The sequence below is a fragment of the Chlorocebus sabaeus genome, chromosome 20 (genome assembly GCF_047675955.1).
Source record: "Chlorocebus sabaeus isolate Y175 chromosome 20, mChlSab1.0.hap1, whole genome shotgun sequence".
In the NCBI taxonomy this organism is placed as follows: Eukaryota; Metazoa; Chordata; class Mammalia; order Primates; family Cercopithecidae; genus Chlorocebus; species Chlorocebus sabaeus.
Window position 1 is genome coordinate 133437194 of NC_132923.1, and position 26679 is coordinate 133463872.

Here is a 26679-nt window from a genome sequence, read left to right on the forward strand (position 1 = left end):
CAAGGCCATGGTGTGGGCCTCGCTGGGACTGCCCCAACTTTGACCAGACTCCTCTGTGGGCCTTGGGGATGTCGGGGGCCCAGCCCACCTGCACCCCTAGACGGACCCTCCCTGTTACCACTTGCCCCTGAACACTCTTCCTCGGTGGTTCCCAGATACCTCCCACACCTCCAAGTTCCCCTTGAGGGCCTTCAAAGACCCCTGGCTGCCAGCACCCCTGCATGTCATGGGTACTAAGCCCCCACTGCCAGCACTCCTGTATGTCATGGGTACTAAGCCCCCACTGCCAGCACCCCTGCATGTCATGGGTACTAAGCCCTCATTGCCAGCACCCCTGCATGTCATGGGTACTAAGCCCTCATTGCTAGCACTCCTGCATGTCCTGGGTACTAAGCCTCCACTGCCAGCAACCCTGCATGTCCTGGGTACTAAGTGCACACAGCTGGAGTCTTCTCTGAAGGCCCTGTGCACCCCAGCCTCCCTCCCGCTAACTGGCCAGTCAGCCCTGCATGAGTGGGGACCACTCTGACGGGGGTCCCTGGACCTGTTCACAGCACAGCGTGGCTCACACTGGAGGCTCAAGGCCTCCTCCCCTCCTTCCCTGACTCAGCCCTTGGCACACATGGGCGTGCTGCCCGTGTGTGCTGATGAACGTGAGTGACCAGCAGGTTTCTGTCCTGGGGAGGTCACCAGGGGCTTCCTGTGGCGCCCGGACAGGGGCCTGTCTAAACACCCTCCAGGGCTGCTGGAGGTTACAGCTCCAGAACCTTAACCAGATGCCGGTGACAAGCCCGTTCATTGAATCACAATACAAATCTCCTGTGGTAAACAGAGGTGGCAGGCAGAGCCATCCGCTGGCCCTCCTTTGGCCTGGCGGCTCTTGAAGGCGGCCTGCTCTTCTCTGTCTGCCTGGTCTGAGGGTTAGATTTGGGAAACTCTTTCCCGTCACTGAGAACGCTTTGGTAAATCTGCCACCCCGCTCCGAGACCCAGCACCCCCAGCATGTCTAGGACTGGCCGCTTTTGCTTTATTCGGACGGGACTTGCTCAGGGTTGCCTGCCTGTCTCCTTACATGGTGAAGCGGAGAGCACAGGGAGAGGTGGTGCTGGTGGCATTAGGACCCCCTCTCCAAGCCTGGCCCTACTCTCCCAACCCACCTGCATTCTAGGGAGGGGCAAACCTGCCCAGAAATCAGGGAGTGTATTAAACTCGCCTCTCCCCAGGAGGGGCATCAGAGACATGGGAAACTGGGGTCTAGAAAACTAGAAAACCCCCCAGTGCTTGCTTCCTCCCGGCCTCCTTCTCCCCTCCAGGGACCATTGGCTCCTTCTCTGATTCCCCTGGGCCTCCAGAAAGATGACCCCTCCCCACCCCCCCTGCTTCTGTGGCTCCAGGGGCAGGAGCGCACCAGGAGGGGCAGGAAGCACTCAGCCCAGGCCCCTCTGACTTCTGCAGGTGGGGGCTGGGGAGATCTGGACCAGAGACGACAGCTGGAGAGAGGAGTGGGGAAGGGTGGGGTTGGGACGGGGGTGGGGGTTCCTGGACAGGAGGGGCTCGAGACCAGCTGTGTGATGTCTGAGTGGTCATCAGTGCAAGAAAACCGCAGGTGTCTAGGAGCACCCATCCTGGCCTCCCAAACACGGCCCGGGCCAGGCACCTAGCTTAGGAACAGACAAGCCAGGCATCCTCCTGAGGGGTGCAGACCCCCCGAAGAACAGGGGCATCTTCCTGAAGTCAGCAAAGGCCAGGGGACGACCTTGGAGGAGCTTGAAAGAGACACCACCATGCACTGAGCCCGCCCAGCACTGCCGAGGCCCCGCCCCAGGGAGAACCAGTGAAGCTGGGGTGCTGAATACCTGTAGATGGGGTCCATGAAGAAGGGCGAGGGCTTGGCGTAGTGGAGCGGGGGCTGCTGGGGCATCCGCGCCGGGCACACCTGGGGCAGCCCCTCACCGACACCCAGCTTGCGTTCCCCGTAGACGTGGTTCTTCCGGGGCTCCCGCCCGCCGCCGTTCTGGCTGGCGCGGGCCCGGCTGCCGATGCTCAGGTCCAGCGGCTGCTCCTCGCTGGATGCGGGTGCCGAGGGGCCCTTGGGCATGGGAAGGATGGGCTTCACGTCTTTGGGCTTGGTGGTGAGATCGAAGGGGCACTCGGCACTGGGGCCGCCCACCTTGAGGGCGTCCCGGGGTGACTTTGGCTCGGCCTTGACCAGCAAGTTGTGGGCGAGGGCTCGGTCCGTGAAGGGGTAGAGGGAGTGGGGAAAGTTGGGCAGGAACTGGAAGGGGAATGCCGAGTGGTAGGGGAGCGAGCCCAGCTTCTTCTCCTGCATCCCCATGAAGCCGGGGCCAAAGTACTTCTCGGCAATGGACGCGATGGCCTTGATGGAGTCCCCGGCAGCGCCCGTTGCCGTCAGCAGCTGCTCGTCAGGTGGTGGGAAGAATGAGTGCTGGGAATAGAAGACAGGCACCTCGGCCACACTGTTCGGGGCTCCCGGGGGCGCCAAGCCGCCCCCAAACTCGGGCTGGCCCTCGGCCGACTTGCCCTTGCCCTTGTCCTTGTCGGGGTCGCTGTCCACATCGCTGTCCAGGTCTGAGCCCGTCCCCGTGGTCGTGTCCAGGTCGGTCCCCGTGGTGGTGTTGACGTCCTCAAAGTCACTGCCGTCTGACATGTCGCTGCTCCTGGTCTTCAGCTTCTCCACACAGGAATCCTCCAGGCGGCTCTCGAACTTCTCCTCGGGCCCTGCAGCTGCCGTTGTGCCCTGGCTGCTGTTGCTGATGGCAGAGACCAGAGGCAGGGCTGGGTTCCCCAGGGGGCTGGGGAGCTTGGCGTCCTGGGTGTGGTTCAGGGGGCTCTTGAGCAGTGGCGTGGGAGGTAGCAGAGGTGGCCGGGGGTACAAGGACGGAGGGAAGATGCCCGGGAAGCCGGGGGTGAGTGCGGGGAACGCGGGAGGCGCCGTGGAGAAGGGCAGGCTCCCTGGGTGTGGCCTGGAGGGGAAGTACTCGTTGAAGCCCAGGCTGGCATGATTGAGGCTGGGGGAGGGTTTTGTTTTGTCCATCATGGGACTGGGGGTCAAGGGCAGGCCCGGGGCGAAGATGCCGCCCGGCGTGTAATGGTTCTTGCCCTCGCAGAAGCGCCGGTGCTTGTTGAGGGAGGAGGTAGTGCTGAACATCTGGCCGCAGTCCTTGCACCTGATCTGCGTGCGGCAGTCGGCGTGCATCCGCTTGTGCCGGCACAGGTTGGAGAACTGCGTGTAGGACTTGTGGCAGACCTCACCTAAAACATCAGCAGGAGCCAAGACAAACCCGCGTGAAATGACGGGGAAACTCCGCTGAAAATGCCGCATGAGATTGCTGGGAAACCCAGCCGCTGGAGGGGTGGGGCTGGCGCTGGAAGCAGTCTGGGTGCATGTGCACGGGTGGATATGTGTGTACTGTGCGTGCATATGTGTGCATACACACAAATATACAGGCAGGTGCATGTGTGTCTGTGTGCGTAAGTGTCCGTGTGTATAGGGGCAGGTGTGTGTGTATTCTGCAAGCGTGTGTGTCTGAGTGTGCACACATGCGCACACATGAGCATGTAGAAACATATGTGAGTGTGCATGCGCCCACCCCAAGGCTGGCCTCCAGTGACCAGCACAGATCCTGGGGTCGGTTGGTACAGATCCTGCTGTGACTCCACCTTCTTTGCTGGAGAATGGGCTTGCCACTGCTGTTCCCACCCTCCTACCCCACGGTGTTGCTAATTTGGGAGCCAAGATTTTCAGAAGTCCCTGGGGAAGGCGAGCCTGCTCCCCAGGGTGGGGCACGGGCAAAGTGAAGGCATGTGATGGTGTCTGCCACCCCATCAGTGGATTCAGGGCAAGCTGGCTCAGGGACTGCCCTGCTTTTGTCCTCACTTCTGTAGCTGTTCTAGGAGGGGTGGGGGCAGGATGCTGACCATGCAGACTGGGCCTTCTGCTCTCTAGAAGTTCACAGTGTTCCTGGTGTCCTCCGGCCTCCCCCTCTGCCCCAGTTGCTGCTGCCTGCACCCCAGAGAAGGTAGCCTCTGGGGTGACACAGACAGTTCCTGAGGTTCTCAGGAGGCCCCAACTCGGGGAGCTCGGACTTTGGGGCTCCTGGCGGTACTCGGCCACCCTTCGGAGATGGCTCGAGGTGGACATGGATAGGAGGTCACCCCGGGCAGGAGCCCCATGCAGAGGGACTATTCCCTGCTGGAGGAAAGTGAAAATCCTGCTACTGGGGACCTCCTCAGACTGGGATGGAAGCTGCCGTGCCCAGCTCTGGCTGGCGAGTGCCAGCATCTTCTCTCAACAGGAGAGGGCAGTGCCGGCCCGGCCAGACTCCAGGACCCAGCGGCCTGGGGGTTCCGACCATTTTCCTAAAGGCCTGTGAACGGGTGTCAGCAAATTGCCAGCTTGTCTTTTGCCTCTTGTTTTTCTAAGAAGAAAGGGAGGAACACACACACATCTACACGTGCACACACACAAGCACACACCACATTCATACACATGCACACACACACCACACATGCACACACAGCACACACACACGCACATCCTTCCACACATGCCCACGCATACAACCACAACCCCACACACACACACCACACATGCACATACACACACACCACACACACCCCCACACACCAAACACACACAACCACACACCACAGACATGCACACATACACCACACACACGCACATACACACACACCACACACACAACCACACACCACACACAGCATACATACACCACACACCACACACGCACACACACGCATGCACACACACACGCCACACACACCACACACGCAATACACACACACCACACCCACACACCACACACACCCACACACATGTACACATACACCACACACACACCACACATACACACATATACCACACACACACCACACCACACACAACCACACACAATACACATGCACACATACACCACACACACACACACACGCGCACACGCACACACCACACACACACACACCCTGGCGAGTGTCTCTCTCTGTAGGACGATTTGCTTCCTAAACACAGCGCAGTGGAAACAATGATTTCAGCAAGCTTCTCGCTCACCAGAAGTGGTCGGCAGCCTGATCTCCTTCGATTCCAGCTGGGAGCTTTTTCCCTGAGATTATCATGTTCTTTCATCACAACATCTATTTATATTAACCGCTCTACCCTCCTGCTCATCCAGCCTGGCGGGGCGTTTGCAAGGCTGAGGGGAGAACTTGGTCTCGTTTTATCACATCTGCCCTCTCTGGAGGGCTGCTGAGGGACAGGTGACCCTCCACAGAGAGGGTCTGTAAATGCCCCTCAGTCACCTTCCTGGCCCTTGGGGAGGCGCCCAGCCCTGCTGGCTGAACCAGCACACCCTGGCTGGATCCCGGCCTTTGCCAGGCCCTGCCAGGTGCCTGGTCAGTGGCTACTGCCACCCTGACTTGGAGACTGGCTTTGAGCAGCTTCTGGCCCAGGGCAGCTCCAAGGAGGGGCCTCCCAGGCCGGCAGCTGTGCCTGGGCTCAGGGACCTTTGGTTCCCACCCATCCGCTCACTGATGGAGGGCCCTGAAGTGGGGAGATGTGCAGAAGGACTGGGGAAGAGGAGGGGACTGGGGAGACTGGGGTCCGTGCAGGGGCAGGTCCTGAACCCTGGGGATGGCCTCGGCTGGCTCAGAGCTGGCAGAGGGAAGCAGTGACCTGAAAGGGTGGAGGACGGCCGGGGCAGCCAGTGAACCGGACCTGGGGCCAGCGCCTGCAGAGGGAGCCCCCCCGGGTCCTGCCGAGATGGGAAGGGTCCAGGCTGGAGCTTGCTCTGGACAGCAGTTTCTTCTCCTCGCAGGGTATCTGTGTGAATGCACACTCACACTCAATCCTGCACAACTCACACACGGACACACACACCAGCTCACGTGCCCACACTCACACTCTCACACATGTCAACACATGCACCAGCTCACGCGACCACACTCACACACTCTCACATGTGCTGACACACACACCAGCTCACGTGCCCACACTCACGCTCTCACACATGTCAACACATGCACCAGCTCACGCGACCACACTCACACACTCTCACATGTGCTGACACACACACCAGCTCATGTGTCCACACACACACTCACACATGTTGACATGCACACACATGCACCAGCTCACATGCCCACACTCACACTCTCACACACGCTGACACGCGTGCCAGCTCACGTGCCCACACTCACACTCTCATGCTGACACCTGCACACACGCACTAGCTCAGGAGCCCATACTCACACTCTCACACACGCTGACACACGTGCCAGCTCACGTGCCCACACATGCTCTCACGTCAACATGCACCAGCTCACGTGCCCACACTCACACACACACACACTTATTAGAGCAAAGGCCCTTTCTGAAAAGTGCCCAGTGGGAGCCTGTCCACCTCATTCCCGGATATATTTCCTCTCTCTCCTGTTCTCCTCTCCTCTCTCCCTACCCCCCTTTCTCTTATACCCATGCACACACACACTTGCGTGTACACACCCCAGTGCACAGGTGAGTTCCTTGGTGGGAAAGACATCACCAGGAATGACACCCCGTCCGTCTGTGTGACCAGTGAGGTGGGGGCTTAGGGCTTCCATCTGCCTGTGCCATGGGTGTGTCACCCAGCGGGTGGACAGAGTCTGGCCGTGAGTGCCTGCACGACTGTGACCTCTCCTGCAAGCAACTGACTGTTCCTGGAAAGGGTCACACTATTTGGGCTCCCTCGCTTGTTTGCAAATCCTCCTCTCCAAGCCTGAAGACCCCCTTCCACAGGTGCGCCAAAGGATGCTGTGCCGAGGCCTGGGGGATACCGGGGCTGGGTTGCGTGTATCTGATCTAATTTCTAAGGGAATGAGGTCTTTGTAAGCCCAATCTGCCCATCTCCGGGGTTTTCCTTTAAGCCTTATCCCCTTAGCCAAAAGCCAAGGCACAAAGGTGAGCCAGGAGTGTGGACAACAGGTGCAAGAGCCGCTGAGGCCAGGCAGGGCCAGCCGAGCTTCCCTGTCCTCACTCCCTCCACGAGGATGGGGAGCAGCTTGCAGCGTGGTGGGAACTGTAGGCTCCAGCCGCCCAGGGTGCTGCAGCTGCTGGAATACACATCATGAATGTGACGCAACGGGACTTTAGAATGCTCATCTGCATGCCCAGAGGGGCAAGGACGTTTAAATCTAGGTCCAATGTTTGTGCTTCTGAGCTTGCTATAGAACTCCGCACTGTCATCTGAGGCACTGACTGGTGCCGCTCTCGCAGTGGGAGTCACTTGACCTGCATCTGCGAGCAGTCACCTCCCACCCCAGCCCCTGACTCCTGCCCAGCTTGCCCAGTGCTGGCTTCTCCCAGAGGGAAGGGGTACTGCGCATCAGGGCGCCAGAGCCGGGCACACTGCGCGCAGGCTCCTCCTGGGAGATCGGTGGTCAGCAAATGGGAAAACGGTACTTGTGGAACGGCCAGCAGGGAGAGCTCCGTCTCCCTTTGGCTCCTCAGTTGGTGGGGGCATGTGGCCCAGGTTGGGCTGGGAGCTGAGTCACCCCTAGCAGGACGGCTGGACGCTGGGGCTTGGGAGGTGGGTGGGACGGGCACAGCCTAGGTGCTGACAGGGCCTGGCTGGCTGGCGGGCACAGTTCTTGTGGAAGTAGTCAGTGCCTGAGTGGTCCTACATCGGCAAGAACACCTGAGCCCAGGTTCCCAAGCTCCCAGCACCCCTCCTCTCCATGCTGATGCAACAGAGCCTGGAAGGTTCAAATCACCCAGCCAGGGGCCAGGAGCTGGGTCTCCGGAGCTAAAATTTGGGCTCCACAGCCTGGCCTTGAGCGCACAGTCACTTAACATCTTGTGGTCTCACTTTCCTCCTATGACAGCTGGAGACAGAAGGGCCCCACTCTCAGGCTTTTGTAAGGATGCCACGTAAGAATGCTTGGGAAACGATGACTTGACACAATGTATGTGTGAACTGATGACTCGGCACAAGGCCCAGCAGACAGGACGCTTCAGAGGCCTCTGATTTCACTGAGAATCAGGGTCAAAGTCCCTGCACTGGCCTGCGAGGGTCCTGGGACCCGGCCCCGGTGACATCTTACCTCTCTCTTATTTATTTTTATTTCTTTACAGACAGAGTCTTGCTCTGTTGCCCAGGCTGGACTGCAGTAGTGTGATCTTGGCTTACTGCAGCCTTGAATTCCTGGGTTCAGGACATCCTCCCTCCCTTAGCCCCCTGAGTAGCTGGGACCACAGGCACACGCTCACATGGTTGGCTAATTAAACAACTTTTTTTTTTTTTTTTCCGGTAGACATGGGGTCTTACTATGTTGCTTAGGCTGGTCTTAAACTCCTGGCCTCAGGTGATCCTCCTGCCTGGGCTGCCCAAAGTGCTGAGATTACAGGCATGAGCCACCCCCGGCCCTTTCTTCTCACTCCCCTCACTCACTCCTTAAACAAACCCTGGCCTCGGGGCCTCTATGCTCACAGCTCCCTCCTGAGCCTCCTCCACAGGTGCCCAGGGCTCACTCTCCTCGCATCTCTGCTGGAACGCCTCTCATCGAACAGGCAGGCGCAGCTCCCATGCCAGGCTGCCAGCCCGGCCCCCTGTGAGGCTGTAACCCTGCACCGCTGCACCCAGAGCCGTGCCTGCTGCCTTGCTTATCTGGCTTGCCTGTCTTCTCCCGTTGGTGTGCAAGGAGCCCCATAAAGACGGCTGCGCTTTTATTTAGGGCTGGCCCCTGCACTGGAACAGCGCTGGGCACACACAGGGCCCCCTAGAGACACCACCCTGACAATCCCCGTGGGCGTCTGCTGGGACTGCCACGTGCAGGGCAGCACAGAAACACGCCGTTCTGCAGTTCCACATGGGTGGGGAGTGAGTTCGCGGGACGGGAGTAGCCACAGGGAGGGAGGGTCCAGCTCCTTCTGCAAGACCCTGGTCCCTCCCATCACCTGCTGCCCCCCTCCAGCCCCTGTGAGGCGAAGCAAAGGGAGTCGTGGAGGAGGACGGGATGGGGAAGGGGAGCAGTGAGGGACAAACTCGGAGGGTGCCTGCCGGGGAACAGGCTGCACATGGCACAGATGTCAGAACCTGCCAAGAGTGCTTTCGGAACAAACTGGGGTCCCTTGGATTGGGGGAGACCTTGGGGGACGGCACACCTCGGCCCGACCCCTACAGTATCCGAGCACTCGGAGGGCGGGCAGCCAGGCTGGGCGACCACTTACATATGAAAGGTTTCACCGTGCTGTGGATATGCTTGTGCTGCTTCAGGCCGGAGGATGTGGCGAAGGTCTTCCCACAGTCGGGACAGGCGTGGGCCCGGGCGCCCACGTGCTGCGAGCGGATGTGCCGCTGAAGGTTGCTGGGGTCCGTGAACACCTGGGGAGATGGACGCTGTTGGCTCGTGCCCTGCCTGGACACCCGCCTTGGCCTGGTTCTGGCTGCCGGACCAACCAGCCGTGAGAGCAGGGCCCCTGCCTGTCTCTCTTGCCACGTTTTGGTCTGCACCGAGCAGGGACAGGTCTCTGCTGTAGCCAGGACCCGCTGGATGGCCTTAAGTGAGCCACGGAGCCTCCCCAGCTGCTTTCCTCAAGAACAATTCCTGAACTGAGGCTGCGTGAGACAGGGCTGCAGAAAGCGTTTTCAGCTGTGGCGCTGCGACCCTGGCGGGCTGGGGGTGGAGGTTCAGCCCCGCAGCCTCTTCCTTCCACACTGGCGGGAGGACAGGAGCTGTGCCCGGGAGGGGCCTGGGTTCTGGTCTTGGCCCTGATCCTTCTGACCTGGGGGACACAGTCTTCCCTGAGACTTCCTTTCCTTCCTAGTAACACGGAAGGGCCCGAGCTACCACAGGGGCCTCCTACCCACTCTGCCGCACTCCATCTGCATTTGGACCAGGGGGTGTAGGGAGCATGGGAGCAGGCGCCCGTCTGCAGCCTCCCGCTGTGGCGGGGTTCAGATGCGGCTGCCCTGCATGTTACCTTCACGCAGTTTTCACATTCGAAGCGTTTGCCGCTGTCGTGGGACATCTGGTGGCGGATGAGGTTGGACTTCCAGTTGAAGGCCTTGGGGCACTGGTCGCATTTGTACTCACGCTCCTCCGTGTGGATGACCATGTGCTGCTCCAGGCTGTGCAGAGGATGGGTCTTACTGTGGGGCCCAACTACCTACCCTCTGCCTGGGACGGGACCCCAACCCCGCACAGCTTGTTCCCAGTGCCCCTTCGGAGCCCCCACCACACTGCCGGGGGACAGAGCACATGCTGGCATCCCTCTGCCCACCTCCTCTCTGTGATGGCCGGGGTGTAAGGGGCAGAAGTGGCCTTCCCCTAGCAGATGAGGAAGCCGGCACCTGGACAGTTCTATCCCTCACCCAAGACCACCCCCAGGGCAGCTGGAGGCAGGGCTGGATCCCGGCCCACACTGCCTGGGTGTCTCTCAAGATGGTCCCGACCTTGAGGCTAAGCTTGGGCCTAAGAAAAAAGGGGTTCAATGTTGGCATGAACCCAGGAGTGGGGCAAGTCCCCAAAATCCAAGGACGCCCCTCTGAGTGCTGGGCACACACCAAGGAGGCAGGCCGGGAGTCACTCGGGGGTCTCCAGGTGACACGGAAGGTGCAGAGCACAGCTGCTCGGAGGGGCCGCTGCACTTGGATGAAGGAGTTGCTCTAATTCCCTGCTCTCGGGGGACCCCCGGCTTCCCCCGTCCCAGGGATGACCGTTAATCTTCATGAGCAAAGCAGTGATATATCACGGCTCGTTAATTACGGGGCCCAGCCATCCATTCAGATCAGAAACGCCTGGTTCCCGAGCATCAGGAGACTGTATCTTTTCCCCTGTTGTTAATTGTGATTTATGTGTTTATGTAAAGAAAACACGGACCCTCTTGAGCGGCGTTTACTGGGAAGGGCCGCAGTCGGGATTTGCCCAAACGCTTATTTTCTCAGTCATCTGTTCCGGGTGGAGGGTTTGCCGTCCCCAGGGAGCGGCGTGGGGATGGGCGGTAATCCCCAGCAATCACATAGCCGGTTAGTGGCCTGATGGGCTTTGCTCTGACTTTGCAAGGCTGTTCTGGAGGAAACCCTCAAAGGCAGGAGGAGGGGCCCATACTGGAAAAGTCTCCACAGCTCCCTGCAGCACTGGACTGAATGTCCTGGTTTTACTCCCCAGAGAGACCAGGAATCTTGTCGTTCCCAAGGGGTCACAGGTCCCTAAGGCCACCCAGGTCCCAGATCCTGGTTCCCGCCTGGTCTTAGGGCAGGGGAGGGCCAGTGTGGGCCTGCTCACGTCTCTGAAGCCCCTCCTGGGACAGGCCGCTGTCACGGTGGGGAGCAGGGCTGGTATCTTGGGGATGGGGTGACCCCTTCCCGCTCTTGCCTACCATCTGAGAGGGAGTCGTTCCTGTGTCCGGAGGGTGGGGCCGCCATGAATCCCTCAGTGGGGGGTGCTGCCACCCCCATCCCGGCCTGGGACCTTATTACAGAAGTAGCCTTGGGCTGAGCAGCTGCAGGTCTCGGCTCTAGCCTGAGTTGTTCTCCTTTCTAGTTTCTTCCCATAGCGGGCCGGTGGGCAGGGCCACGAACCCAGGAGGTGGCTTTCTGGGGCCAGGACATTTGCAGTCAGAGCCAGGGGACACCTGCGGCTCTGGCCATGGGACCCTGCACCTGCTCTGCAGTGTCCCAGCAGGGGTGCATATCCCCCAGGGGTATGTCCCACTAGGGGGCCCTTTGTCTCCACCTGTTGGGGGGCGAGGCGGAAGAAGGGAGGGGGGGAAGACTCAGAGGAGGGCGCAGCACCTGTACTTGTTGGGGAACATCCGCTCACAGTCCTTGCACTCGTGGGCTTGGCCGCTGCCACCTCCAAGGCCCTCGGGCTTGAGCTCCTCAGCCAGGCCCTCGTAGAGCGCAGCCCCCACCGAGCCGCACGTGTACTTCTTGTGGCGCCGCAGGTCCAGCTTGGACTGAAAGAGTTCGTCACACTCGTCACAGCGGAACGTGGGCTCCTCTGCAAGAGACAGAACGAGGCGGTGGTGAGAGAGCCAGAGACCCAGCCCAGGGCTCTTAGGGGACTCTGGAGACCTGGCCCCTTCACCACGGTGCCCCAGGACCTGCACTCAGGCTGGCCAGCCCTGCTCTGTCTCCTGCCAGGATTCATCCTGGGGCCCACCAGCCTGCCCTGGAAACAGGAATGTGGAGTCCCCAGGGCCCAGCCCTGGGCAGCACCAAAGGACCCCCGAATCTGTGCCTCAGAGGGGGCCCCGAGTGACACCCGGCCCTGCCTGTGCCTCAGGCAGCCACCGTGGGCTGGAGAAGGCCCCGAGCTTGGGAGTGGAGGAGGAAGCCGGGCCAAGTGCTTTGTTTATGAATCAGGAGAAAAATGATGACAGAGCTCCAGTGCATATAATAAATTATTGTCGTCAAGGTCAAACAAATTAAAAGGGGGGCAGCTATTATTAAGTTTACGAGGCAGCATCCTGACCGCCTTGCCAAGCCAAACAATCGGCCTGGAGCTGTCATCCTGGTGGGGGGGCTCTGGGCCCGTCCCCGCCTCCCCTGCCTGCAGCAGCTGGGCAGCAGCCTTCCACCTAAGACAGGAGGCCCCTCCCCACAAGACGCCTCAGCCCCCAGCTCTGGAAAGAACACTGGCACTGAGCTCTTTCCCAAAGGAACTGAACAATGGTGTGTGCACAAGTGTGTGAGTGCACGGGGCCGTCTTGGGCGTGAGCATGCAGCTGTGTGTACACATGTAAGTGTGAATATCAGCATATCTGCATCCACATTTGTGCATCTTTGTGTGACTGTGTGTGCGTGTCTATGCACTTACACCCATGTTTGTGTGGGGCTGCATGGTACACATGTGCAGGTGTGCGAGGGGGTGTGTTCCTGCATGCACCTACATGTGTGAATATTTGTGTGTCCCGGCATGTTTTCATACCTGCACATGTGTGGTTTGTGTATGCCTTTGTGTTTAAGCATGTGAGCACCTGTGTGTTCATGTGGGTGCATAGTGTGAATGCGTGTGTTTCTGCATGTGTGTGCATTTGTGTTATGTATGCATAAGTGCATTATTATACATATATGTTTGTGTGCATGGATGCTATGTGTATTGTGTGTGATGTGCACACGTGTGCATGTGAGCGTGTGTGAACATGCACATTGTGTGTTGACCTGTCTGTGTGTGTGTGCGCCAATGGGTGTACAGTTGTGCACACGTGAATATGTGTACACATGCTTGTATATGAATGTGCATATGCTAACGTGCATGTTTGTGTTTGTGTGCATGTGATGTGTGTGTGTGCATGCGATCTGTGTGTGTGCATGCGATCTGTGTGTGTGTGCATGTGATGTGTGTGTGCATGTGATGTGTGTGTGCATGTGATGTGTGTGTGTGCATGTGATGTGTGTGTGTGCATGTTTGTGTGTGTGTGCATGTGATGTGTGTGTGCATGTGATGTGTGTGTGCACGTGATGTGTGTGTGCATGTGATGTGTGTGTACACGTGATGTGTGTGCATGCGATCTGTGTGTGTGCATGTGATGTGTGTGTGCATGTGATGTGTGTGTACACGTGATGTGTGTGTGCATGTGATGTGTGTGTGTGCATGCGATCTGTGTGCATGCGATCTGTGTGTGTGCATGTGATGTGTGTGTGCATGTGATGTGTGTGTGTGCATGTGATGTGTGTGTGCATGTGATGTGTGTGTGTGCATGTGATGTGTGTGTGCACGTGATGTGTGTGTGCATGTGATGTGTGTGTGCATGTGATGTGTGTGTACACGTGATGTGTGTGCATGCGATCTGTGTGTGTGCATGTGATGTGTGTGTGCATGTGATGTGTGTGTACACGTGATGTGTGTGTGCATGTGATGTGTGTGTGCATGTGATGTGTGTGTACACGTGATGTGTGTGTGCATGTGATGTGTGTGCATGTGATGTGTGTGTGCATGTGATGTGTGTGCATGTGATGTGTGTGCATGCGATCTGTGTGTGTGCATTTGTGTGCTTGTGGGAATGTGTGTTTGGGTGTGTATGCATGTGCACAAGGACTGACCCAGTGCCCAGCGCTGAGCAGAGTCTTAATGAACTTGGTCTGAACGTTGGCTCAAAGGCCTGAACCTAAGGATTGCTGAGGAGAGGAGGGGATGGGGGCAGATGGAAGAGGGCTCTCACTTCCTGTCCCCTCCCTGTGTCAGAGAGACCACCACAGTCATAGGCCTTTAGAGTCCTAAGGAAAGGGTGGGCGGCTTTGCAGTCTGGGCAGTGCGGGGGTTGCCAGGAGTGGCACCTCCTTGCTGACTGGAAGCTTCCCTGAGCCTAAGGGTGGTGGAGATGCTGCTATTTGGCCTGGGCCACCCCAGCACCCCTGGCGAGTCCTCAGAGCCTGGCTCCTTGAGCCTCAGGTGCCCAGGTGGGGATTCCAGCAGGGTGCCGGCCCTGAGAGACCACACCAGGCATACTGGATGGCACCCCCCCACCCTTGCCAACCAAGGCACAGTCGCCAGCTCTCCAGATGTGATTTTCACTGCCATCTTTGGACAGAGGTGAGTATCTGGCTGACAGGGAAGGGGTGCCTGGCCGAGAGGAGCCCCAGGGGTGTGTGCACTGGGGGTGAGTGGGCAGGCACCACTGCCGGTCAAGATGCATGAAACACTGCGATTTCGTTCTCAGCTGGTGTCCAGGCGTCCTGGTCCTGCTCGCTAACCTGAACCTCAGGAAAGCACTGGTTTGGGGGAAAACAAGATCATGAAGGGAAAAAATCCAGAGGATGCCCAGAGCCTGCGTAGTCCACTTCCCACAGGACTGCAGTCCACACCTCAGCTCCATCCTCTGGGGCTTGGAAGCCTCCGTCCCAAACCTCTCCAGGGAAGGCTGCCACTCAGAGCTTCCCAGACGCTCGCTGAACAAACCAAACCCACCTAGGAGCTGCCAGGAGGGATCCTCAGATGGAGGGATCCTCAAACAGGGAGCATGGACTGGGGGGATCCTCAGACAGAAGGGATCCTCGGACAGGGTGCACGGACTGGGGGGGTCCTTGGACAGGGTGCACAGACTGGGAGGAGGTGGGTGAGAAATACCCCAGAAGTCTACAAAATGCCACCTTGAAATGTGATTCAGGCCTGCAGATTGTTCAGAAAGTGCTCACTGTGCAAATGATGTGGGCAGCAAGGCTGACCCCTGGGGTCTGGTGGGAGCCCCACGTGGCAGGTCCTGTCCTCAGAGCTTAAGAGAATCCAGGCACTGAAGCCTTGCATGGACCTGCGAGCACCCGGGGAAGGGCGATGGTATTCGCATGCCCGCTTCAGAACTGGCAACCTGAGGCTGGGCGAGACTGAGTTGCTTTTTCAAGGAAGAGGTGGGCCTGAAGCCCGCCCATGGTTTTGGGGCCCAGGAAGCAGGGCTGGCAGGGCCCCAATTTCCCACTGAGGGTTTTGGGGAAAGCGAGGTGAGCCTGTGACAGAGGGATGCTCACCGTCACGCCCTCTCAGGCCTTCCCTTGTCTTCAGAAATTGGGATTTTCACTGGGGAACAAGCCCTGCAGATCTGGGCACCAAAACCACTGCGGAGCACAGCCAACCCGCAGACCCGGGAAGCTGCCTGTGGGTGGATTCCAACGTCCCGGGCTGGAAGGAGGCTGAGATGGGGGCCTCCAGCCAGCATCATGATTCAGTTAGAAATGCCAGCTTTTATTTTACTCTTTCTGGACCCAGTGAAGAACAATCACAGAAGTTGAAATTTGAAAACAAAGACAAGAAGAAATGCCAGCCCCACCTACTCATATTACTGACCAACTTATTTTTTCCAGTTCTCATTTAGAATTTGGGATGAAAATAAAAATTTAGATTGCAAGAGAGAATCCAGTCTGATTCTCACTCCAATGGCCTTGGAGGGTGCCCTGGACGTGATGCAGCGGACTTCAGTGACCATCCCTACCCTGCTGCTCCCTGTCCCCAGCCTTCCATGGACGGAGCTGGGCCCCCATCAGAGGACAGGGCCGGGGACAGGACACACCTGAGCCTGGCCTGCCCTTACTGAGTGGTGTGGATGGGTCTCCTGGCTGTCTTCCAGGCAGGTAAGGCTGGCCCCGAATACAGCCCTGGGGCTCGCGGAGGGGCCGGAAGCGGGGGCATAGTTTATGGCATTTTCACTTTCTCGGCACAAGAAACTTCTGCTTTAAAGAAATGCTGAAAGAACATGACCTATTCTGATAATGTTTCCCATCTTATTATCTCTGATCTCACGATCTGGCTGGCTCATTCGCTCTGTGCCCCATGCACTGCCTCCTCTTGACCTCTTCTGGAGGGAGGAAAAGCAAATTATCGGGAGGCTTTCTCAAAAGAAAAGCATATTGGAATGGAAGTAACTTTCTTTATTTTCTCCCAAGAGCAAAAAGTTCTCACGAAAGAGAATTCTTTCCTCTCCATTGTAAGTGTAAAAACAAAACACAAAGTCAAATGCATCTGAAAGTGGCTTCCCCATGGTCTGAGTCACTTGGGTGAAAATGGGCCTCGCATTCCTGACAGAGCCGCAGCTCTGCAGAGGGAACGTGTCTGTGTCCAGCCCCAGGACTGCAGGGCAGAGGTTCGGTTCTCCCGAAGCAGGCTGGCCCCCAAGGGTCTCCTGTGTCTTCTTCGCTACCTGAACGTGGTCTCCAGCCAAGCCCTCTTCTCCCAACAAAAGCACAAAAAACAGTGATCGGAAATGAAACTCTCTTCATCTGGCGGGGGTGTGTGAGCTGCTGTACGGCATCCACCTGTCACCTACGCCAGCTGAGCCAACGCCGTGGTGACCTCACATCTTGTTTGTCATATTTGCGCCTCGCTTGCCTATCTGAAGTTCCATCAGCAACTTTCATGGCAGAGCAGGAATGTAACAGAAAAATAAATCAGTGCCTAATGGCCCCGGAGAGCCGAGGGGTTCACAATTATGTGGCGTCTATGTACTAATCTACCAGACTCGAGGCTCAAAGGAGCTCGAGAGCCTCCTCCAAGTTCCTGCAGTGATAAGGGGCTGGCTGCATTGAGCTGGGGTTGGGATAAAAGATTTTTTATGATAATTATCTTAGTGAGGAACATTTTTGCATTTTCTTTCTGTGCAATTCAGAGTTTAACTGGTGGGGGAGGCGGTTACTGGGGAGGCATGATCTTGACAGGAAAGAGGAGGGAAAGTCAAATATTTGATGTTGGGCTATTATGTGTGGCAAGCAATTAGCCCACAGATGTTTGATAAATTATTAGGAAAATGCAGACCCAGGTTATTTAATATCAGGGGCTGGAGGGGGGTGGGGAGCAGAAATCAAGGTTTTTAAAAAACCTTTTGGAAGAAAGAAATTTCATTGTACAAATGAAATTCCATAGTCAAGCACTCTCCTTAAGTCAAGTAGATTTGTCTCTTGGAGCTCTTGTGCGCTATCTGAGATTCATAGATCTTTTCAATAATTATTTTAAGGAAAATGAGGCCTTCCCCCCTGCTACCCAGATCTCAACAATTTCTTTTTCTTTTCTCGATGGCCGAAATAAAACCAAACTTTAGAGGACAGTGCAGATAGGGCTTCCGCTTGTTAAACTGTCATTCTGTAGTCATTTCCTTTCGGACACTCAGGGACATGAACGGATACTGCACCAAGGAAGGAGCCTGCTAGCTGGGCCACGCTCGGTGACGGAAAGCGTAAATGAAGGCAGAGTTCTCCACGTCTGGTCTCAAAGCCTTCCTGTTAATTCCAGCACCATTCCGTCACCGTGAAATCAGAGTGGTTCCTTGGAGAAACTTGCAGTGAACCGCATTCATCATTAAGCCTTGGTGTGTTTGGAGGGGAGGTCCAAGAAGCAAGCAGGAAAACTCAGCCTCCCTTCAGGCTGCAGCACCAGCAGGAATCACCAGCTCCGGAAATGGCCAGGAGGGAGCTTGTGTTCCTATTCACTTGTGGGGTCTCACCCAAAGAAAAGCAGTTAGGCTCGAACTCTGGAGCCGTCTGCTCAGAGGGACCGGCATGGAGCCAATAGGCCAGGGCCCCGCTGCCCACAGAGCCTTTCCTGGCCAGCGGTTCCAGGACCCCGTAGGGGAAAGGACACTTGACTTCATGACGTGACCATCCCTGCCCTGCTGCTCCCTGCGCCCAGCCCTCCACGGACGGAGTTGTGCCCCCATCAGAGGACAGAGCCGGGGACAGAGGAATGAGCCTTCACCTGGGAAGAGCTCATCTGTGTGGGGCTGGAATTTTCTCAGGCATCCTCTCAGCTGTACTTGGGTGCAGAGGAAGGTGAAAGGGAAACTCACTTGTCCCGTCTCTACTTGACAGAGAGGGGCTGGCTGATCTAGGGAAAAGGAAATTCGGAAGGCTTCCCACAGCCCGGTCTGGAAGAGCGGGGCAACTCCGCATCACCGTGAGACCCACCTCAGACCCTGCATTTTCCCTCTGCCGAAAGAAACTTCCCCTCACACTTATCTTGGACTTTTAGCTACAGATACACATTTTGCTTTGAAAGACACACATGCCATCATCTACTCTCTTCAATGAAACAAAATCTTTCCACAGCACAGAGCGCTCTGGGGCAGCCAGAAATGCTTCGAAGCTACAGAACTGGCTCGGTGTTTGTTCGTTTAAGTACTGGGGAAAGCAAAGGCTGCTGTTGCTGCTGCTAATAAGAACAATAGCAATAATAAAACATAGTTTAAAAAAATCACCTGGGACCCTAACACTGCAAAGCTGTAATCCACTGGGTATCAGTTCGCCCACGGCCCGAAGCCCTTCTTAAATTCTGGGTGCACCTCCTGGGTGCCCCAGGGAAGAGGAACAAGAAAACCATTAGGTTGAGCCTTTGCGGGGGCGGGCAATTTCTGCCGGCCTGGGGTCTGCAAAAATGGTGGCACCCGGCAGTTGGGGGCCGCCTGGCCCTCTTAGATGGTTTGAGGTGATGAGAGGCCCTGGGTCCTCCCAGGCATCTGCTCCTCTTCCGGGTGGGCTGGGGTCTCCCAGGGGCCGTGGCCCAGTTCGGGGGAGGGGTCTTACCGTCCAGGCAGGGCGGCACTGTGCCCAGCGGGTAGACGCCTTCCTTCACGTGCACCAGCAGCTCCTCACCTGGCTCAATGTCCTTAATGACTTTATAGTAAATCTAGGATGGAGAGACCAGAGGGAAAGGGTGAGTGTGGTTTGCTGGTGTCTGGACAGCCTCTCAGTGCACACTCAGCCCTCACACTGTGGACGCAGCTCAGCCTGCACTTGATTTTCCTCTAATTGCCACCAAGAGGGTCTCCTCTGGAACTTTTGCAGAGTATGCGCAGAAGGAATTGCGTCCCCTTTTAATTTGCTTTATTGGGTTTTAGGACATTCATAAAGGGAGTGGCTGACTAAATAGGTAGGATCCCCATCAAAGTTCCCAGCTGGGGGTGTCCTGGGGGCACAGCAGAGCCCTGCTTCCACCAAGAGCCCACCTGGGTGGGTTCTCAAGTTTCTTTTGTTCAATTTCGTGTATGTAAGTGAGACACCCTTTGCCAGTGGTGGTGGGGGAGGGGGAGCTCAGGGTGTGGAGTGAATCTGGTTGTTTCTGAAAGTGGCCATGAGCTGAGCCTGGCTAGTGGGTCAGGACACAGGGCTGTGGTTCTTCCATGAGTGGGGATGCCATCAGCCAGGATGGCTGGGGTGGGCAGGACTGTGTGCCCACTGTCAACTTGGCGCCTTGAGGCTGACCCCACAGGCGAGAGTCTGGGATGGAGGACACCCTTGAGAACTGGTGGGCTCAGGTAGATCTTGCAGCCTGGTCAAGCCCTGGGGGCGAGGGGACCTCCATTTGGAACTCTACTCACTGAGCAGTGCTGTTGGGGGCTGTGTCACCGTGGCTTGCCAGGGGCCTCCTGAAAAGAGGAGGTTGTCTTGGGGTGTGGAAGTGGTGGTCGAGATGAAGAAAATTAGAAGTTCAGAAAGGGGAGGCTGGGCCATCTGAGGCCTGGGTCAGGGCATGGGCTGTGCCGCCAGCACCAGGAACCCTGCGTCTTTGGTCTGGGAGTGTCTGGCAGTAGGTGTGTTTCTCTTGGGAGAATCATTGCCCACCCCGCACATGTGGGTGTTTGAGACTCTCTTCTGATCACAGTAACTGGGGAACTTCCAGGGACCTGCAGGCCTGGCCGGAGGACTGGCTGCGAGGCTGGGGAGAAGCCCAAGGGAAATCCACCTGCCCCTGCGGGACCTGGGGCTGAGGCTCCTCCAAGAAAACAGAGTGGTTCTAGACTCAGAAAGGGAAGGGCTCCCAGGGATGGAGGGGACATGGCCATCCTTGTGGGTGACACTCCCATCCCCACTGACCATCCTGTGTCAGGCCAGGCTCTCCAGCAGCTGGACCTGGCTGGGGTCTGTGGCTGGACACAGCTGGGTACCCCCAAGACAGAGCTGGGCATGGCCCCTGCATGCTTCTCCCCATGACCCCTACATTGTGGATTTCACTACAGTCTGCCAGTCCCAAATGATTCCAGAATGACACCAAGGAACTCTCAAAGGACACACAGAAGCCACAGCATGACTATAACGCCCAGTGTCTGTTACTCCCAAGACACCCAGATAGGAACTGCACGCAGGAGGATAGCAGGCGCACAGCCTCTCTCAGCAGTGTGTGAAGTTCCCTTAGGGTGCGTCAGGTAAGTTGCTAAAATTATGAGGAGATGTAAAAATGGAGAGGAGAAATTGGCCCATGGTAACTTCTTCAATTAAACCCATTGTTATTAGGACCCCAGTTTTGTATCATCTTATCAAAAAATAAAATCACACAGTGGCTGAATAATTGTCTCTTTTTCGAAAAAGAAACTTGAGCCACTGTACTAGAAAATTGGACCCAAAGTGCAGGATGAGAAGCGCCAGCTGGGACAAAGCCCGGGTGGCCCTGTGAGCCGTGCTGCGAGTGGCATTGTAGCAGACGCCGGTGGAAGGGGCTGCTGAGTGTCCGGCCTGGCTGACGCCCCTGGGGCAGGTGGCCTGGCCCGGGCACTGGGCAGGAGAGAGGAGGGTCAGCGGGCGCATCGGAGGCTTCTCAAGGGTCCCTGTTAGAGGACAATGTGGACCCTGGCCTCCCGCCCCTTGGCCCCAGGCCGCCCCCCCCAACATGGAGGGTCCTGATGTGAGACCTCTGGCATCCTCCGGCCCACCCCGCTGCTCAGCCTCGCTCCAGTGGCGGGCAGAGGGCTGGTGGGCAGACGGGGGCTGGGGCACGGCCCTCCTGGATCCTCCGCCTGGCCCCCTCCGAGAGCCTCCGAGCCTCCCCTGACCCCCGCCCCCAACCCATCCCCTCTCTGAAGCCCAGAGACACTCCCAGGACACCGCCCAGACTCCCTTCTCCACACCCTACCCTCCCAGGGCAGCCAGATCTCCTGGGATGCCCCCCACCCAAGGGTGCTGGTCCTCCAGGGATCCCCCACCCCAGCTGCGAGAGCGCCAAGCCTCCCTCCTCTGATCCACGGGGCTGCGGAAGGAAACCCCTTCCCCCCTCTTCCCCCAATCCGAGGACCCCCGTGTCTCCTGGGACCCCACTCTGGCTCCGAGGGCACCAGATGTGCCGGGAGACCCTGCCCTCCTGCGCAGACACTGCCCTGGAGCCGCCGCGGCGGGAGGACGGCTGGGCCGCGGGCGCCCCCTCCCTGGCCCGGGACCTGCAGGAGGAGGGCGCCTTGGCCACGGAACTTGGAGCAGCAGTCGGAATTAATCGCTATTACTGCTGATCGCAGGGCCCGAGGCGGGGCGGCGCGGGGCGGGGCGGGGCGGGGGTCCCCGACCTGCCTCCAACTGCTTTGGGGGTCAGAGGTGAACGGGAATCCGCGCAAACTTTTCCGAAGTCGCAGGCCCCGCCCTTGCCAGCGGCGCTGAGGTGCAGACAAAAGCCGGCTGCGTTTTTACAGCCTGTCCCCGGTGTCACAAAGGCCTTATCAGCCAGACGCGCCGAGAACGCCACTGTTCCTGGCCGGCGGGGTCAGGCCACTTCCCGGGACAAAGACCGGCTGCGGTGGGAACCGGGCGTCTGCGGACCCAGCCTGGGCCGGCTCCTGGCTCGAGGGCGTCACAAATTGCGCATTTACTGTAGTGCAGGCCCCTTCCTGCAGGGCCTGTCATAAATTACGACTCCAGCTCCCTACACATTCCTGCCGTCTGCTTATAATCCTCCTTCCTTGTGCGACCCGCGGTGGGTCCTGCTCAGACCGCACTAAGGCAGCATGGTGGGAGAAGTTTGTTCAAGCAAAAATAAAGTCTAAAATAAAGTCTGGAGTTTCTGATAGCCTTTAGCCCCCAGCAGCGGCCTCGGGGAGGGGGACTGGCCGCCGGAAAGGAAGAACAGTATATTTGCTTAAGCGACAGCATCTAAGCATCTATGCCTTTTTATAAACACTTGCGTCCGTTATGCTGTTGAAGTCGTGCCTGAGTCCCCGGGTTGTGTTGCACAGGCACGGCTGGAATTTTCTCTTTGGTTTAAGGATCTGAGAGGGTGGGGAACCCTCTTAACAACAGCTGAGTTTACTAGCGCCAATAAATGTCTGCTCTAAATGGCTTTAAAAAATAATGATGCCAAACAGACTGGATTTGAAGTTAAGTCCTTGTTCCAGCACTTCAGGTTCTCTTTGTAACAACAATGACTTGACTGAACATGGGTGAACCACACGAAACACGGGTCCTTGGAATTCAAACTGTATTTAGCATGACCCTGCCTATTTTCTCCCCCTTTTATCACTTTCCAGACACAAAGAGGCGGCTTCTTGTAGGTAAGCGGAGTTCTGGGACAAATAAATGGCCACGTTCTCAACAGAAGGCAGAGAAATTGCTTGCGAAAAGCCTAGAGTCAGGCTGGGGTTTCGGGGTGTGTCAGCGTTCATTCAGGCGGAGCCTTTTATGAAAATTCATATCATTGCTCCCGCGCAATATTCTTTAAGACACAGAAATCATTTAAATTTACAATGGCTGCCAGCTTTGGGATACCTTCTCCTTACAGGTCTTTAAAGCAAGTTTTTTGAAATATCAAATCAATTCACAAGAAAAGAGACGACTTTCGAATATGAAGCTCTAAGTGGTACGGTTTTCATTCCCGCTTAATCATAGAATTTAACAATATACATAGACGAAAAACTCCATGTAAATGCCACCAGGTGGGAATCACCAGACTGCAGACTAAAAGGCACTGGGGTGAATCTGAGCAGCGGCTCTTCCTGTTTTCTCTTTCCTGGAGTAAATGAATTTTTTCCATCAAGCGAACTTTTGGGCTTTCTTGTCTCTTTTTGACCAGTATAAGAAACTTTAAAGGCAGGCTTGAATCAAATAGGTGAACCCTCCTTCCGTGTGCTTACTGGAAAAAAACTCAATCGCTCACCATTCTGGATTTCAGAATTCAACTGTGCTTGAGTTTGCTGTGCGAGAGGCTTTTCTCACAAAACATGTGAAAGCAGCCAGTGGCATCGAAATTCTTCCAAAACCGTCTCCCAAAAGCAAATTCCCCTGGTGAAGTCTGCCTCTCACCTGGCCTTGGGAGAGAGAGAGGACGTTGGTCTGAGGATTGTCCCCTGCATTTTGGTTTTAGCTCTCGGGACCTCCCCCAAGGCCCGGCGGCTGGGTCTCCGCGCTGCTCCCGGCTTCATTTTAACTCCTTGCTGTCTCCACGCACTGTGAGCGTGGGAAAGCGCTGTGATCCCCCGAGCCCCGAGGCTGGCCCAGGAGCTGAGCATGTAGTGGTGGTGGTGCTCTGAATGCCAGCAGGGCCAGCACCCCGATTTGCAGTGCTGGGGTTTGGACAGAGGTCTCTTTTCTCCCTCCTCTGTGCACGCCTGTGCTCGCGAGCCTGCCTCCGGCCGGCCTCGCGTCGCGGCTTCCTCCGTGCTAAGCGGCTGGAGGAGACCACAGTCAGGCTCCCGGACTGCAGACAGTCCTGTCCTCTGGCAGAGCGAGGAAAAGCCCGCTGGAGTCCCGGGCTTTGCCACATTCTTCTCCTCCTGCACATGGCTGAAGCATTTTTATTAAGCCTAAGTTTTATTATTGTGTTCTGTGCGATATGCCGTCACCTTCCCAGCGATCAGACACGAAATAAAACTCTGTGTACACTTACCTGTTTCTAGTTGTGTGGTTTGGATCTGGATTATAAAAATGTAAATGACGGGTCCACAGTTAAATTACCTTGATCATTCTTAAATAGCTTCTTCTAGTAAAAGTGAGCCTGTGATGAACAGGAAAGGAATACACACATCCCGACAGGTGGTTTGCGAAGGGGTTCAGACGGCACAGTTGAATTTAAACCTTTTTCTTCACCAAGAAGAGGATCAGTTTGTTCCAAAGGGGGCCCCGTAAAATGGGAATCAAAGCAACTTGAATATGCTTTGGAAGTCTTTTGTAAGCTGGTTATGAAATGCTGAAAGGAGCGCCCTGCCCTCCTCCTTCCCATTTCAAGGGGGTAAACTGTATCTCATGGTTGGAGGCTCTTGCGTGCCCTGATCAAATTACCAATCTATGATTTTTAATTTAAAAAAATTATGAGGATGGCCGGGGGCGATGGCTCCCGCCTGTAATCCCAGCACTTCTGAAGGCCGAGGCTGGTGGATCACTTGCGGTCAGGAGCTCGAAACCAGCCTGACCAACATGGTAAAACCCTGTCTCTACTAAAAAATACAAAATTAGCCAGGCATGGAGGCAGGCTCCTGTAACCCCAGCTACTTGAGAGGCTGAGACAGGAGAATCGCTTGAACCCGGGAGGCGGAGGTTGCAGTGAGCCGAGATCGTGCCACTGCACTCCAGCCTGGGCAACAAGAGTGAAACTCTGTCAAAAAAAAAAAAAAAAAAAATTGTGAGAGATAAAAGCAAAGGGAATGTGGACATGTCTGGGGTCAGGGCAGAACAAGATGACGGGTGTTGGATGCCGTCCGTTTAAAATCCCAACCCTGACAGGGTACACGCCCAGACAGAAACGCAGGACCCGGGTCAGAGCCCAGGACGACAAAGCAAAGAGAAAGGCCCTCTGCCGACCCGAGAGACCCCGGGTTCTCATGCACACCCAGCGCGGGCTCTTGTCCATGCGCTGCTGCCTGGCCACCGGCGGCCACTCTTCTAACACAATGCCTTCGAGGAACACGCTCTGTGGGGGGGCTGCGCTGCTCCACGGTGGGCGCCGGGACCCCTGCTCTGCCCCTGGAAGGCGCTGGGGTTTCGGGGTTTGTCTGCTGCCCAGGCAGCCCCAGGGCACTGTGCAGATTGGGGCTGCTTTTCTCAACTCAGGGGTGCTGCAGGTTGTTTGCGAGCCCCACAGCCGTTCCGAGGTACACTGGGGGGCCCGCACCCGAGTCTGGCTCCCTGACATTCGTGTTCAACCTCAGCCCCGTCCCCCGCCATCCTCACCCCGCTAGTCAGTTGACATCCCACCACCAACATTCTTGCCCTATTGAGGCAACGTGAGAAAAAGAAAAACCAAAAAACAAACAGCGCCGGCCGTGAGAGTCCCTTCCCTGCTTCACGCGTCCCCCTGTGGGCGCTTCATCGCCAAGCTCTTGTTTTCTTTCTTAAAGTTAAAACAAATTCAGGAACTGCCCCTGTCTGTGCCTCCTGAAACATCTCAAACCAGTTCATTTGTTCATATTTACAGGAGAAAGAACCACCCAGGGGTGATCTGAGTGTCTTGAATTTTCCAAAAAGGAAAGCAGGAGCCGGAGGATGGTGGGGGGCGCATCCCCAAAAAGTGCACGGAGATCCCGAGGGTCCCTCTTACGCTCATGCTCAGATGAGGCAGCAAGTCAAAGTCTCCCACGACGACTTCTGACACCTCAAGGCCCTACCTCCCTTGCAATCCTATTGCCCTGAAAGTCCCAGGGCAAAGGCTCAGTCCCCCAAGCTGTGTGCGTGGATGTTTTGCTCCCCGCAGCTCCCCAGAGAGCCTGTGCTGCTTCAGGAGCAGCGGCACCCTTGGCCTCGGAAGGGGCCAGCGTGCCCTTGGCTGTGATCTGGGGCCTGTTTGTGCAAATAGAAAACCACAAGTCCCCTTTTGGGCGACACGGCCGGGCCCAGGAGCAAATTCATGACCCAATGTGGCCTCTGCCTCTGCTCAGCTCTCTCATGAGCCATGAGGAGGGCTGGGATGGGCCTTAGAGAAGCAAGGGCCGGGGATGGGCCCCGTCACCTCTCAAGACGTCCCCTGGGGCCAGGAGGGGGGATCTTATTGCTAGATGAGAACATGGAGGTGGGGCCCACAAGCAGCCCCCTCAGCCCCACACCATGGGGATAGCTCTTGTTCATGGAGAGGATGGTCCAGTGCCCATGGGGCCTGAGATGGCGAGGGACAGGATACTGGGCCAGCCCCACCTGGGAAGGAGGGTATCCGGGCCTCCATGCCACCCTCAGCTCAGCCGGTCCTGCCTCCGTCCATGAGGCACCGTGGGGCGGCAGGGCAGCAGGGAGCCTCTGGGGAGGTGCTGGCCGGTTGCTGAGCCTTTCTAAGCTCTGGGGCTCACATGTTCTCAAGCCCCTGTCCCCTGCCTCTCCCCAGTGGCTGTGGAGGAGCACATAGCCAGTCCTCTTTTGTACAGGGCAGGTGTCTTGGGGCACGTTAGGGGATGCTAGGGAGAGGGACACGTGGTCAGTGATCTGAGCAGGCTTCTGAGCAGCCAGAATGGGTCCTGGCCAGACAGTCAGAACTGCACCTGTGGGTGCTGCACCACCCAGCTCAGCAGGT

At 57.0% G+C, this 26679-nt stretch overlaps 1 protein-coding gene across 3 annotated transcripts in view; it reads right to left on the reverse strand.

Annotated features, from left to right (window-relative positions):
- PRDM16 (PR/SET domain 16) overlaps positions 1 to 26679 on the reverse strand; it is a 364845-nt gene that overhangs the window by 20859 nt on the left and 317307 nt on the right. For all 3 annotated transcript variants that reach the window (XM_007980873.3, XM_073007915.1, XM_073007914.1), the window contains exons 5-9: positions 19017 to 19119; positions 11808 to 12015; positions 9995 to 10142; positions 9242 to 9395; positions 1857 to 3273 (exon numbers count right to left, since the gene is read on the reverse strand). In XM_007980873.3, the coding sequence (XP_007979064.1) occupies positions 1857 to 3273; positions 9242 to 9395; positions 9995 to 10142; positions 11808 to 12015; positions 19017 to 19119 (2030 nt within the window). The remainder of the gene's footprint in view (positions 1 to 1856; positions 3274 to 9241; positions 9396 to 9994; positions 10143 to 11807; positions 12016 to 19016; positions 19120 to 26679) is intronic.